General features: G+C 31.9%; 1 protein-coding gene and 1 long non-coding RNA gene across 3 annotated transcripts; both read right to left on the bottom strand.

Moving 5' to 3' along the window:
* Positions 1-4,523: 4,523 nt before the first annotated feature.
* On the bottom strand, positions 4,524-11,863 carry LOC110625694. 2 transcript variants are annotated; one of them, XR_006352441.1, is made up of 8 exons: positions 11,734-11,863; positions 11,483-11,593; positions 11,213-11,336; positions 11,063-11,088; positions 10,528-10,601; positions 10,306-10,411; positions 4,986-9,619; positions 4,524-4,803 (listed from the first exon to the last, which is right to left on the bottom strand). It is a non-coding gene; the product is annotated as an uncharacterized LOC110625694 (long non-coding RNA). The 2 variants fall into 2 exon arrangements; XR_006352442.1 differs by lacking the exons at positions 11,063-11,088; positions 11,734-11,863 and having other exon boundaries at positions 11,483-11,592.
* Positions 11,864-13,681: 1,818 nt separating this feature from the next.
* LOC110625693 lies at positions 13,682-14,558 on the bottom strand. The gene is made up of 2 exons (XM_043961459.1): positions 14,432-14,558; positions 13,682-14,082 (listed from the first exon to the last, which is right to left on the bottom strand). Exons 1-2 carry the CDS (start codon positions 14,556-14,558, stop codon positions 13,682-13,684), a joined length of 528 nt encoding a protein of 175 aa, XP_043817394.1.
* Positions 14,559-14,745: the final 187 nt, after the last annotated feature.

Genomic DNA, 14,745 nt, shown 5'->3' with positions numbered 1-14,745 from the left:
TTTCAGAATTATAAAATTGATATTATGTTGCGGTGAGATGTATAAAAATAATTCAATCATATCGTATAAAGTGATAAATTTTTTTATTATTTTAATATATTAATACATTAATCCTGTAATTAAATAGTACAAAATGTTATTTTATAACTTTACAAAATACTAAGCGTAGTTATAAATAATTATTGTAGTTATAAATAATTATTATATTATCTTACTATTAGATATTATACGAAAATTGAGTTATTTATAATTTATTAAAAAATTAATTAATTAATCTAATTCAAAATAAATAAATTAAATTTATTATATTTGATAAATTATAAACAATCAGGTGATCGCATGCAACATTTAAGTAGCCTATAATAATATTCTATAATTCTAAATAGCAGTTAATAAAAAGTAAATTTAATTTTTATAATTTTAAATATTAATATTTATTTATTTATTTTTATAATTATAAACAATAATGTAATTTAAATAATTAATAAAAAATAATAATTAAATATTATATACGATCACTTGATTATTTATAATTTATTAAATAAAATAATATAATAATTTTAAATATTTTATACGAATTGTTTATAATTTATTAAAAATAAAAAATAACTAAATTAAGTAATTAATTTAATAAAGCTATTTTATACAGATTTAATAGTAGTATAATATTATAATTCTAAATATTCTTATAATATTATTACATATTGAAAATATTTTTCTAAAATATAATAATTATTTATAACTAGTCTTAGTATTTTATAAAATTATGAAATAACATTAAACGTATATAAAAATATTGATACTATTTAATTACAGAATTACTGTATTAATATATTAAAATAATAAAAAAATTTATCCATCTAATCGCAATATAATATTAATTTTATAATTCTGAAATATAATTTGAGTAATTTTTTATTTAAATATTAATAATAAAATTTTTTAAATATTAATATATTAAAATTATAAAAAATATTTATTATTATAAAAATATAATATAAATAAAAAAATATAATATAAATATTTTATTATAATATATTAATAATTAAAAATAATAATAATAACAATTTAAAAAAAAACAATTGTCTGGCGCCACTTAACATTTAAAAAAAAAAAAAAAGAGCCTGGCGCCAGGCTCTGGCGCCTGTCAAAGAGGCGCCAGGCGTCCTTTTCGGCTGCCACGTGGCAGTCAAACCCCAAAATCGCAAATAAAATTTTCTCAACCCCAAATTCGAAAATAAAAATAGATCCGACTCTAATTTTGCAAAAAGCCCTCAAATCATCTCAGAACCCGGAACTATTTTTGCTTGTTTATCTGCCATGTAAATTCCTTTATCTATTACAGAATTTGCTTGTGAAAAGCAACTTTTTCTTTTTTGCTTTTAAAAAGCAATCGCATGAAGCTTCTCCATATAGCTTGCAGAATACCTTAATTGTTATTTACACGTTGCTTGTAAATATTATTGATTTCTTAGATCTATAGCTCTACATCATATTCTCATATTATATTTGATGAATTGATATCCAACGGGTTTATCAGAATAAGACACTTGGATAAAAGTTCAATCTCGCAAAAAAAATCAATAAGTCAAGATTGATGATCGAAGAATTAATAGAGCTTATTGTTGGTTCATCAAAATTTTTTTGGGCTGTCTTAATAAGGAAATTGCAGAGAAAATGTTCATTGTTCTACATAGTTTGGGACATTTTTTAGTCGGTTAGCTCATATTCTGTTTAATCATATCAGTCGGATTCACAACACCCGCATTTAAAGCTTTACAGGCGGCTAAGGGATGATTATCATATTGATGGCTTGCAGCTACCCCTTAATCATATCAAGCCATACTTATTATGTTTGACTATTATGTTTTGATCATAGAGAGTGATATTTTATAGATTATCAATATTAATTAATATACGTTTCCAATAAAGTGGCACGTATAACTGTGATCCTTGAGCTGTCCCTCTTCATTTTGAAATCAAGCTTTTGCATGTCAAAAAATAAATTGAAGAAGAGAATAGAATAATAAGAAAGAGAAGAGATGAGAGAGGACTGGGGGAAAAAACAAAAGGAGAGGAATAATAGATAAAGAGGGAAAGAACGAGAAAAGAAGAGAAAGGAAGTGGAATATTGAGAAAAGAAGTGAAAGAAGAAAAGAAAGCAGAAGCAATCCCAATCCCTAGGACCAATTGATCACAATATAAGACAAGAAAGGAAGGGAAAATAGAGATTGATAAAGACAAAATAATAACAAATAAGGAAAAATAAAATAGAGAAAAATTATTGTATTTAATTAATCTTCCATGTGTTTCAATAGAGTCCAAGACTTTATCTATATTTCTTTCTACACAAATGAAGCTAGTCCAATGGGCTTTTATCAGAAATTGAAACCCAAACCTACACAGGCCATATATGTTAATTTCCCTTTAATTGGGTATATAAACACTTTGCTCTCCTAGCTTTCTTCTCCTTGTGCGGCTGTTGGTCTGGCAGAGTACTTTTACCCTTAACGTTCTTTTCGATATCTACACATTTCACCATTCCATTTAAAATTTCCTCTGCCTAAGCTTACCGTGCTCAGAATCCCACTTTCTTTTTAATCTAAAAAATCTAAACTAAAATTGTGTTTCACTTTACTATTATTTACAAAAGGAATATATATATTTAACAAAAAAATAAAAAAAAGAATGAACATTCAATTAGGAGATCTTCTAAATGTTGGGCTTTATTGGGTAAGAATTTTACCTTTTTTTTAATTCATTTCATAAAAAAATTATTATTTTTATTATTAAATAAATCATAATTAATTATTTACAAAGTAAATAACCATTGTTTATTCAATTACCAAAAAATTTCCTTTAAACATGTTTTACATTCTTATTCATATTCATATCAAAATTATGCCAACTCATTTATAATTCGATAATAATTATATTATATCGAAAATTGATATGTTAAACTCGATTTAACACGTTTATGACACGTTTTATTATTCGTATTACATAATTTGTTTAAAAATGATATATTATCCAATATAAATATTATTTTTTTATAAATTATTTTTAATTTATTTATTAAAAATGATTTAATATATTTACTTATATAATTAAAAATGTTAAATTTATATTAAAATATATTAAATATATAATATTGAATTGTTTAAAATTATATTAAATAAATATATTGAATTGTGTCAAATTTTAATATTCGTATTAAATTTTATCTTATTAAAAAAATTATATTAATTCTATCGTATATGTAACACATATAATAAAAAAATTATATTAGAGTTTAAATTGTTTACACGACCTCAGAAACCTGAGTTACACCCAATTAATCCTCATCCCAAAGCCATTGCCTTTAATGGGTATATGATTTTCAAATGATTAAAGAGATCAATAATTATGAAAATAACTTGTGGGTATATTTTTGTCTTGTTCTATCAGGAGCTAAAACTCTTCATTAGCACTAAAAAGTTTCAATGAATTATTTGGCTATCAATAAAAGGAATAGTGATTAAAAATCTTAATCAAAGCATTTAAAAGAAGAAATTATGCTGCATGACTTGGACTACCATAATGTATTTATCATGAAAGTAAATCCAAATTTACAATTGCTTTAGATTTTTTTATATATATATATAAAAAAAAGGTGATAACATCTTTTCCATTTAATCAGAGACAAAATATTCTTTTATTCAACCGTCTTCTTTGTTTTAATTTTTTAATTAATAGGCAATCAAGAAAGATTAATAAAGGACGACGAAAAGACACAAATATAAAAAAATAAATTTTATAATATAATTATTATATATACAATAATTTTTTAATTATTTATTATAACTATTCATAGATATTTTTATGAAATTAAACACACTCCAAGAATCATATCTATGACAATAAATGACGAATGCATGTGTCATTGTGATAACGTGTATAAAATGAATGTACCTTAGTAATCTGATGCGTAAAGCAACGCAAACCAAGAAGAGACTAAAGAAACCAACTACCTTCTCTCTGAGTTAAGGCCTTAAATCAACCTGCAATGCATGAGTTATTATGCAAGTCTAAAGTTCTGTTTAATGGTAAGAGTTTTTCTGAAAAATCTTTTTATGGCCCTAGAAGCTCAGTGCCAAATGGGACTCGAGTTATCCAACAACAGAAATTGCGTTAAAGGAAAACGTTTGCTGGTGACCGCTTCCACTTTGGTCAACTTTCTTCTATGTCTTATGAAAAAAGCAAAGAATATGTCAAGGAGTATATAACAAAAAGAACAAACAAGCAATGCAATTGTACAAAACGCATGAATTTCAAGGATGCAATTTTCCTTGACTAAAAAGGTAAATTGCAATATTTTGTCTTATAAGCAACTCAACGTCCAATATGTATTGGTGGGTCCCAGTAGTAATGCCAAGGACATGGCTCAAGCACTCAAAAAGAAAATAATAGCAAGTTCAAAAAAATCTATGATGGATGCAATCATAACTAAGTAATGATAATAAGGAAGAAGTCAACTCACAATGAGGAGAATGCCAGATTCATAATCTTTATCAATTCAGCAAAAATAATGGCCTAGGATTCCCAAGCACCTTTAACAAACAATTCTCACATTATATTCAAGTTTTTCCATGACCATCAAACAAATATCACATAAAAATATGCTTCAAACTTGTATAAGCCACCATAGAAGTAAGAGTTTCTCTGTTTACTTAATATGACCCATCTCATGCCCAGGATGAGCAGGCAGCTTCTCATCCATCTGCTACTAACATGGCTGCTGCTTGTGGCTTCTCTCCACGATTTCTGCAACCATAGCAAGGTTCAAGCCATTGAATCAGGCATGTAACATCCTTTTATCTTTCTATTATTGTTTTTAAATATTCTGCAGATAAGTATAATGCAACCTACTACATAACAAATCAACATTAATAAACTAAGTTCTTGACTGAATAATATGCCATGTACATGGGGAAATATAGTCTCACCAGAATCCTCACAAGTTCTGACAGTGGATCCTGTCTTTTCTCTTGCTACTATAGCTCATTTCAAAGGCAAGCCTGCACAACCAAGCTTAAGGTCACACAAGGCAAATATCTGGCCATCTTGGGTAAGGAATTTAATCTATCTGAATCCGAAAAACATTTTGAATACTCTTAATATAGGCGATTGAATTGCTTAACTACACTTACATCTGTTCAATGACATAAGTACAGGTTGCAGAGAAGAAAGTTCACAAAGCTCCATCTGGGCCAAATCCAGTAGGCAATCACAACCCACCAACTAAGCACTGAGTCAATGGATTCACTTCTTCAGCACTAGTAGACAAAAATCTACAGTAGGTCAGATGTATTCATTTAGGTTGGAAAACCCTGATCCCTGAGGTTTTATGCTTGTACAAAAATGAAACTTATTTGAAGATTCGAACATCTGAGACCAATATTGTTTAAAAATGCATGATTATTATCTCTATTTTTCCTTTCTTTCTTTCATTTGGGATTGAGCCTGTTTTCCAGCATCCCCTCTCTCTCTCTCTCTCTCTCTCTCTCTTCCTTTTGAGATTGTCGTGGGTTTCATCTGCTTACTTTCAGATAGTGGAAATAGGCATATTTCACTCATAAGTTACTTCAGTGCCCGATGTTCTCGTAAACTGATCGGAAAAGGCAAAGTGAAACAACTGAGAAATACTTTTCTCAGGCATTTTCAACAAATAAAGCACTGTGCATTTTTATGTGATTCCTGAGAACCAAACCAAGCAATATTGGATGTTTCATAGGAAAAAGTATATACAAAACATGTCCAGCAGACAAATAAAAGTTTAGGGTACAAGCAAACAAACAACTAGGTACCTGCTAAATAAGAGTTCCTGCTATAGCAGATATAGTGATTGCAAACATGACTGAACGCCTACACCATCTCATTTATCGCTATTGCAATAATAATGCATTCAAGTTAAGGATTCAATGAAACTACTGCTGCCTTGAATTATCAACAATGAGATGGCAGCAAGCAATGCTTCATATACTTGAGGCTTTATTAGGCATGATTTCCACAATTTGCAATTCATCTTTAAATGACTTAACCAACGCAAGAATGATAATATATATCAACAAAAATACATTTTCTTGAGATATACAGACTCACCAGTACAATCATCATATTAGTACAGAGTCTTTATACAGCATGCTTTCTCTTTGACTGCTTGCTTCTCTTTAGCCTAGAAATATTTGGAACCTGTTTGCTTGCACTAGAAACATATGCTTCTTCTAGAACTTCCTCACACTGTAGAAGAGTTCACATTAGTTACAAACTAAAGAGTTCAACATAATTTCTAATGATGATAAAGTTGCAGTTGCTAAGCTAAACACAATTAAGATAGGGTTTATTAAACATTAACTATCACTCTCTTGAATTAGGAAAACAAAAAAGAAGAAAGAAAGAAACCAGAATCCAGAAGTATTTTTTTTTTTTTTGAAACTATTTAACTTGTTTATAATCGTTCCAACTCTTCAAACTTTGATTATATGAACCTTCAATACTGATATTAGATTCTCTGATTATTTTCTGAATTTTAAATTTTACATATTGACTATGGAACATAAGTCTTTTCCTTCAGACCAATTTGTGTTCCCCTGTTCTAGAGTTGCAAGACAATATGACACCCTTCTTTCAATGCTATTGAAGTTCATCATGGATTTGAAAACTGTGGACTTCACTTTATGACAGCAAAGAGTTACAATGAAGAACGTTCCACACCTGAACATGCTTGCAAAAGTCCATACATTTACACAATCACACAACTCAGTTCTGCACTCCTTGGCTCTTTGATTCCTAGTGAGGTCAATAACTGTCCAGCAGTGAAGTGTGGAACCCAGAGACTGACACCATAAAGTCAAAACAGCAAGGTGATGATCATGCAAAGGCTGAGTCCAACTCTGGGTACAACTATCATGCCCCACTATCTGCTTCTTGTACGGATTCCTACGTGGTAGTATTTAACATTATCTTAGACACCGCGTGAATGAACAGAAAGTCTACCAAGCAGTATAAGACAACATTGCATAAGTCAGTCTAGATCTCGTCCCCTTGAGTGCAATAGACCAGCACTAACAGCCTTACAACTCACCCAAGCTTAGATCACTTTCCTGCTCCTCACCAAGCTTTATTTTGGTGTCTGCACTGCCGACATCATTAACATGTCACGCTGACTCAGAGATAGCCACAGCCAGTCAACAGCATGTCAGTGCCAACTCAGTCAACACATCTCTTCCACTTCAGCATCTATCTCATTAGCAAAACAGGACCTCCTCTATGCTAATTTTGCCACCACGATTTCAATTTCGACGTCCATTTTGAGTAAAACAACTTTTAATATTCGAAAGATTTAGTTTTAGTAAGACTTCAAGTTGTGAACTGACCATGAATGTCTACAAGATGAAATTGATCACCATAAAGGACAAAGGTAGTTGATCTCAGTTATTGGCTGAATAAAAAGGTTGGCGTTCTTGACATACATTCTGATTCACATTAAAAATAGAAATATCCAATAAATTTTACGATTAAAGGAAAGAGAAACAGTAGATTGTTAATGACGAATGTCTGGTTCAACTGAAGTCATACTTTGAAGAATTGTTCAACTGAAAAAAAAGCTTGTTGAGTTATCAGGAGTTGTTAAAGATATAAGATCTATAAAACAACCTGAAGATGAAGAACAAGAAGAAAAATTGGAAGCTAAAGTTGAAGAATTTGATTTTGAAGAACCTGAAGCTTTGGTTGTTGAGCCTTCACTTATTGAAGAACTAGTCCTACTAACACATGTTAAAGAACTTGGTCCAGAAAAAGAAGCTGAACAGGGAAAGTTTGAGGGAACTAACCTAAATATTGAAGAAAATGCAGCCAGAAAACAACAAAAGAAATTGAAGAATTTCGAACTTCCATGTTCTTATTGAATGGAAGAGTCTTTTAACTACAGTTATAATTGATTTGCAATGTTCATATGTTTCAAAAGATGCTTCTGGACTAGGTATCACTTATTGTCTTCCCCCATATTGCTACAATCAAAGATCAACTATATGGATAGTCAATTCCTGCAAATTTAAAGCATCAAATACACTATGCTTGAAAAGCAAGCCATGGAGATGCAATCACCAACAAGTAATTTTGTGATCGTTCTTTTTCTACTAGTCATCTTCATCTCCAATGTGAAAGCTTGGACAGGTGAAATCCATGGAAGAGTTGTTTGTGACATCTGTGGTGATCATCCGTTGGCCCTGATGATCATCTCTGATAAGGTCTTTCTCTCTCTCTCTCTCTCTCTCTCTCTCTCTCTCTCTCTCTCTCTCTCTCTCTCTCTCTCTCATATGTTTCAAAAGATGCTTCTGGACTAGGTATCACTTATTGTCTTCCCCCATATTGCTACAATCAAAGATCAACTATATAGATAGTCAATTCCTGCAAATTTAAAGTATCAAATACACTATGCTTGAAAAGCAAGCCATGGAGATGCAATCACCAACAAGTAATTTTGTGATCGTTCTTTTTCTACTAGTCATCTTCATCTCCAATGTGAAAGCTTGGACAGGTGAAATCCATGGAAGAGTTGTTTGTGACATCTGTGGTGATCATCCGTTGGCCCTGATGACAGTATTGTTAAATGAGCTGATTATTGCCACAACAATGATGACAGTATTGTTAATATTCATGGCCCATGCTCCATCTCCAAATTATTTTTCATTTTTCAGATGAGAAAACAAGTTGCCAACAATTTGTTTATTTGGAGAGGCAGAGGGAACTATCGAATTTTCAAGAGAAAAAAAAAAGATAAGGGAAGAGAAGGACAAAAAAATAGCCAAGAGAGACATGTTTTTGTCCTTTGGTTGGCTGATTTGAGTTTTAAAAATCTACATTGAAGTGATCCAAAGGTGCAACACTTGAACTGCAAAAAAGCAAAGAAAACAACAAAACCACTTCGAACGTCTAGAGTGGTGAGTGATATTTTTCATTCATAGATGATGTTATCAAATTCCTACAACTATTCGCCTTTTTTTTATTTACTATAAAATCCCCAGACAGCTTAGGATAGCTGAAACACACAATTAGAGAGAAATGAGAGGGGGGTGGGGGAGGGGAGAATGAGAAGCAGGAGGGAGGATGGGAGAATAATGGAGGTGTTTCGGTTAAGAAAAAAAAAAAATTCCCTTGACCAGCCTAAAAAATTCATTGACTGACTGAAAATTTGGACGGAGGGACTAAATAACAGATAGAATCAAATGTTAAAGAAAGATATTACTGAAAATAGAAGGACTAAAATATTAATGTTGCTATAATCCAGAGACTAAATAGTAATTTTCTCTAAAATTTTTGACAAAATTAATTCCTCTAGAGCATTTGTTTTTATTCCTTGTGTCTTCAGAATTTGTTTCTATTGATGTTTGGTTTCTTCTTGTTCTACATCAAATAGACAAGATTCCATCTTTATATCGCGTTCAACAGTCTTGAAGAACTAAATTTAGCATTTACCTTGTACCATTATCTGCAACTCATGCTCCTAAGTTGACTACAGGGGAGAAACATAAATGACATGAATGTACATCCAAGGGCCATAAAAAGTTCCTATTAATTCCTGAAAGAAAGAAAATCAATCACCATAAAGATCTTCTTAATGAATTTTCCAATCAACTACTAAAGAATCAAATTCTGCTTGTCCTCAGAAGGGGAAACAAAAGACTTAGAGGTCTCAACCAAATGAATCAAGCAGTTGTTCACGTTTGAGTATCAAGAGAATGTAGCTAGTATACCAGATAAATACTTGAAAACCTAGAAAAGAAAAGTTAGCATTTACTTCTCCTGGTACATAAGAGCATAATTACTGCTTAAAAACTACAATTCAGGCAGCAATATAAAACTAGGAAGGAGATATGACCTATCACTCCTATAATTATATCTTATTTTGAGCAAAAATCATATGAAATTATAGATGAGTTTCATGCTTCACAGGTTAAATCAAAGAATGCAGCTTTGAACCACAATTGTCCTCCAACAATATCTTAGAGAAAACCACAAAAGCAGAACTAACAACCACCAGGTAAGACAAGCAAATTGAAATAAACAAGATATGAAATGCATACCATCCTCCAAAATACAATCTATCTAAATTTGGCAGAGATTTATTTCATCTAAAGCACCCAAGTTACAAAGACTCACAATCATGTCAAAAGCTCTAACATTATTTAGGAAGAATTGAAATGCTGATAAAAGTAGAGGAAAGATAGTTTAGCTTAAGTATCTTGGAAATTTAAACTTTATTACCACAAATGGAAAAAGCCAGGAAATGCCTGATCCACTTTGTCGAGCTGCGATTGTAGTAGGCCCGCCCAAAAAAAGGAATCCAAAAAAACCCTTATGCCAACAGTCCCTTGAGGAAAAAGTTTGCAATTATCAGCAACAGTTAATTCGTTGAACATGTACACTGACACAGACATATTAATTACCATCAAATAAACAATTTTGACGAATCAACCTCTTAATTACCTCATTTGCTACATTTGAAAGAGCTTGATATAGACCAATCCAAACTGTTATTGTCACCAAAGTTGGAAAATAACCTGGAATGAGATTAAGCATTATCACCATTAAACATAATGGGCAGGTAAAATATATATTGACAAAATTGAGCGCAGAAGTCTGTAAACTTAGTACAATGGATATGCCATATGATATAAAATATACAGAAGAATAACTCTAGAAATGAAGAAGAAAAAAGCAGCAATATCTTAAGATAGAAGTGAGGAAAAACAAATACTTAAAAGCCAGTACAAAAAATAATAAAAGCACAAGACCGAGATGTTAATGTAATGTGATAAACAAGAATGACATGAAAGGAATGAACATTTATTTCTTTATTTAATCACTAATTCAAAATCATTTGCATGACCTTTTATCTAAAGAATAAAAAAACTAAAGGGAGTTAAAATCAAGGGAACAGTAAGTTCTGACCAGTATGAAACAAAATTTTGATTATATTCAAATATGGAACGAAAGTAACTGCAGGCAACCAGTTAATTACCTGCTAATGGATCAACACCAGCTTGCCTATACAGACGTGATATGGAGAGAGAGGGAGGGGGGGGGGGGGGGGGAGGGGAGATAAACAGACCCAGTTATTTAATAAAGAACCGAAATTTCGAAAAGGAAATTATGTGTGCTCGAGCTCAACCTCAAAATTCAATATAATCCATACAACTGCAAATGTCCCGCACGGCCGCACCTGATTGCCTGCATATTTTTGTTGAATGGCTTTTATCTTTGGTAAGGTTTTGCATAGCCAATGTAGATTCCACCTACATTGGAGAGGAAAAGAAAAAAAGGAGTCAATCCAACAGCAGTCAAGAGTCTAGACAGTTGGTAATAACAAAAATCATTTTCAATTAAAGTTTATCAAACAAGTGCTTATTGCAGAGGAAAAGAAAATAAAATGGAAACTCACCTGTTGCTTGGTCAAAGGTAACGTAGCAATTTTCACAATAACAGCGAGAAATACAATTGCAAAACCATAAGCATAAGGCACATGCACAGCTGAAAACCCATTCTTCAACACCTGAACACAAAATTAACACACACTTATAGTTTAACATTCCATATACCATAATCTATTTCATAAAATATTTATCATCTTTCAAAAATAAATGATAAAATCCCACTATAAGCACATAAAGCAATAGAATATAGTAAATTTACCTTGAGAACGAACTCCATGGATTCAGAGATAAACCCGAACCAACCGCCATTCTTATATAAGGCAGCATCAATTGAACTGGAGGCGGCACCAACGGAGGCCGCGTCCACCGCTGCAGCCGCATCAGTGAACCTGTACAGGAGGCTTTCGGCTCTACTATCAATCGAGGAGTCTAATTGAGTAATTGGAGGAATCACGTGTAAGCTGAACTTCACTCTCGGGGATATAATGCTTTGTTTGGATGGGGAGAATTGGAGAGAAAAAGAAAAGAATTTTCTTGTTTAGACAAACAAGTAGAAGAGATTTAAAAAGAAAAAAAGAAAAAAGAAATGGAGCTTTTCAATCCTTAAAATGAATTTATAATATTTATTTAAAAAGTTATATGTTAACATCGCATTTCTCTCTCTCGATGTTATATGTTCTTTTATTGTTAGCGTTATTTTCTCTAATTCTTATAGTTAGATTGACGTGTGCTGTTTTGGTTCTTCTCTTATGTTTTTCAGTTGGTATTGTTATGCTTGTGAGAGCGCGCATTCCTCCGTTGGAGATTACACCAAGTCTGAAAGGAAGAAATGCGACACTAAGTTATTTGACTTTCGAATCAGAATGCTGGGTCTATGGATTTACGGGTCTTAAGGTTTTTTGATTCATGGACCATTTTTCTTTTGAGACTTAGACCCTTATGTATTATAATTAAGACTCTAGGCTTTTGGTTGTACTCTTTGAGCCTCTAGCTAGACTCTTTTAATGAATTCTTTTATATTTTTTAAAAAATAAATAATAATAAAAAGCTATCAACATCGATAATCGTTGGGTCTCTTTTCCCTCCTAAGCCGTGTCAGGGCCCATGATAGCGAAAATCGGTCCAGAGCTCGGGGCACCACAAAGAAAGCCTGTCCACAGCAATGGACCGGACCTGAAGATATCAGCCGACATGGCCTGCCTTCGAGCCCAAAACCTGCTGTATTAAAGCCAGCCCCGTGATGAGACCCAAGAATGGCAACAGGCTCGATCTTTTCACAGCCCTTTTTGCACGCACTCTGGGGGAAATTAAATGGCCATCTGATATAAGTAAAAGGAACTTACACCATTGAACTTACACCATTGTACTTACGAAACTGAATGATAGAGTCGTCACTATAGCAAAAAAGCCGTTAGGCGTCACTAGCAAGCTAAGAAAAAAAAAGATAAAAAGGAGGGGAGATCCTCCTAAAAGGAGAAAGTTTTTTTCAATTATTATAAACCCCATTATATTCTGGATCTCAGGATATTAAATATATTTTTGACATATTTTTATAAATGAATTTGCCGTCATTTTAACTAGCTACAACATATTTTAATTAATTAGTTATATTTCTTAATATATTATCTACATGATTTGTTCCATTATTATTTTTTTAAAAAAATAATAAATTTTACTTTTTTAATATATATTAAAAAGTTAATAAATAAATTATTTAAAAAAAAAGAAAGGAAACCTAAATTATTAACCATCTCTAATGCATTTACAATAATTAGGCCATAATTATTTACAATAATTATTTACCATACTTATAATTATTTATTACCATTATATATATATATATATATATATATAAGAATTGCATGAAATAATTTTTCCACAAAGAAATGTGATAATGACATTTTCATGTATCGTAGGCACACATCTCATTTCTTATGGATAATTTTTTAAGGATATTATAGTTCTCTAATCCTGTTTCATTGATATTCCAATATCTCGTGCTCGAGATGAAGTTTGATATGCTTTCTCTCATACAAAATATACGAGTTACGGATAAGAAGTGGGACCATGCAATACCGTGAATAATCATATACATTATTTTTTTATTTTAAGCTTATTGATCAAGTCACTCTAGAATATTTTTAATATAATTCACTGTAGATGACATTCAAATTTAAAATCTAATAGATTTAGAGATAATTTCACTATCACTTAGCGTTTGTTTCATGAAAAAAAAAATATATATCGAAGAAGGGTTTGTCACTAGAAACATCTTCAACGCCAGTAGTCATCTCAGAGGAGCTCGAAGCAGAATTGGCAATGGAATTTTCAGCAGCACAAATCATTGAACCAAGAGAACGCAGAGTCTCAGCTCTTCCTTGTAAAACACCAGTTGGGTGCAAAAGAAAGAGAGGCAATGTTTCTTCATTGTTGCCAAAGAACTTGTCGTCGATAGTTTCCTGCTTCGAATCAGTAAAAGCATAGGCTCTTGCCTTGTCAATCTTTTCACTCCTTGGCCTCCTCTTGAATCCATTAGGGAGTAGCACCTTCGGATACCGCAGATAAAACCCTAAATCTCTCCGTGGCAGGTAGTATGATCCGCAAATAACTGGAAAAGAAAACTTCAGTGTGTAAAATAAATTTTTATATAGACCGATTACACATAGATCCGTAATGTAGATATATGAAATTTCACGTGCATTTTATCATGCAGATCCGGTTTAGAAGACAAGTTTTTCGTAGGGAAATTCAGAGAATCAAATTGAAAAGTAAGAAACAAACCATTTGAACAAAGAGGTGAAAACACAGGCTGATAAGCCTTATGAAGATAACGATTGATATAAGCCGTGTTCTCTTGTTTCTGCTTCTGCCTTTGTCTTGCCTTGCGATTTTGAAACCAGTAAAACACATTCTTCTCTTCGATGTGACCATATTGTTTGAGTCTGCTCGTTATTTGCTGTATCTGCGCTCAGCTGATGGAATCCTTATTCCTTGCTTGTATAAGCTCTCAAGCATGCTTATTTGCTGCTTTGTTGGGTTCCATCTAGAGTTCACTTGAGTTCTACCAGGACCAGCCATGTCCATGGTCTCACTCTTCATGACTTCTCTCAGCAGAAAAGCTATTAAAATTCTGTATGGGTTCTCTAATCGTGATCCAAAAACACTTGGGGTTTATATGAAAACAAGGTCTCTAGATGTAGACGGCTGTTGCAGGCCTTTGACATACGTTTTTTTTGCATGCTTTATAGGCGTAAAAGGGAAAGATATGGAG

Source organism: Manihot esculenta, chromosome 11 (genome assembly GCF_001659605.2).
Source record: "Manihot esculenta cultivar AM560-2 chromosome 11, M.esculenta_v8, whole genome shotgun sequence".
Taxonomy (NCBI): domain Eukaryota; kingdom Viridiplantae; phylum Streptophyta; class Magnoliopsida; order Malpighiales; family Euphorbiaceae; genus Manihot; species Manihot esculenta.
Note: the sequence above shows the minus strand (reverse complement) of the source record. Positions and strands in the feature narration are given on the sequence as shown.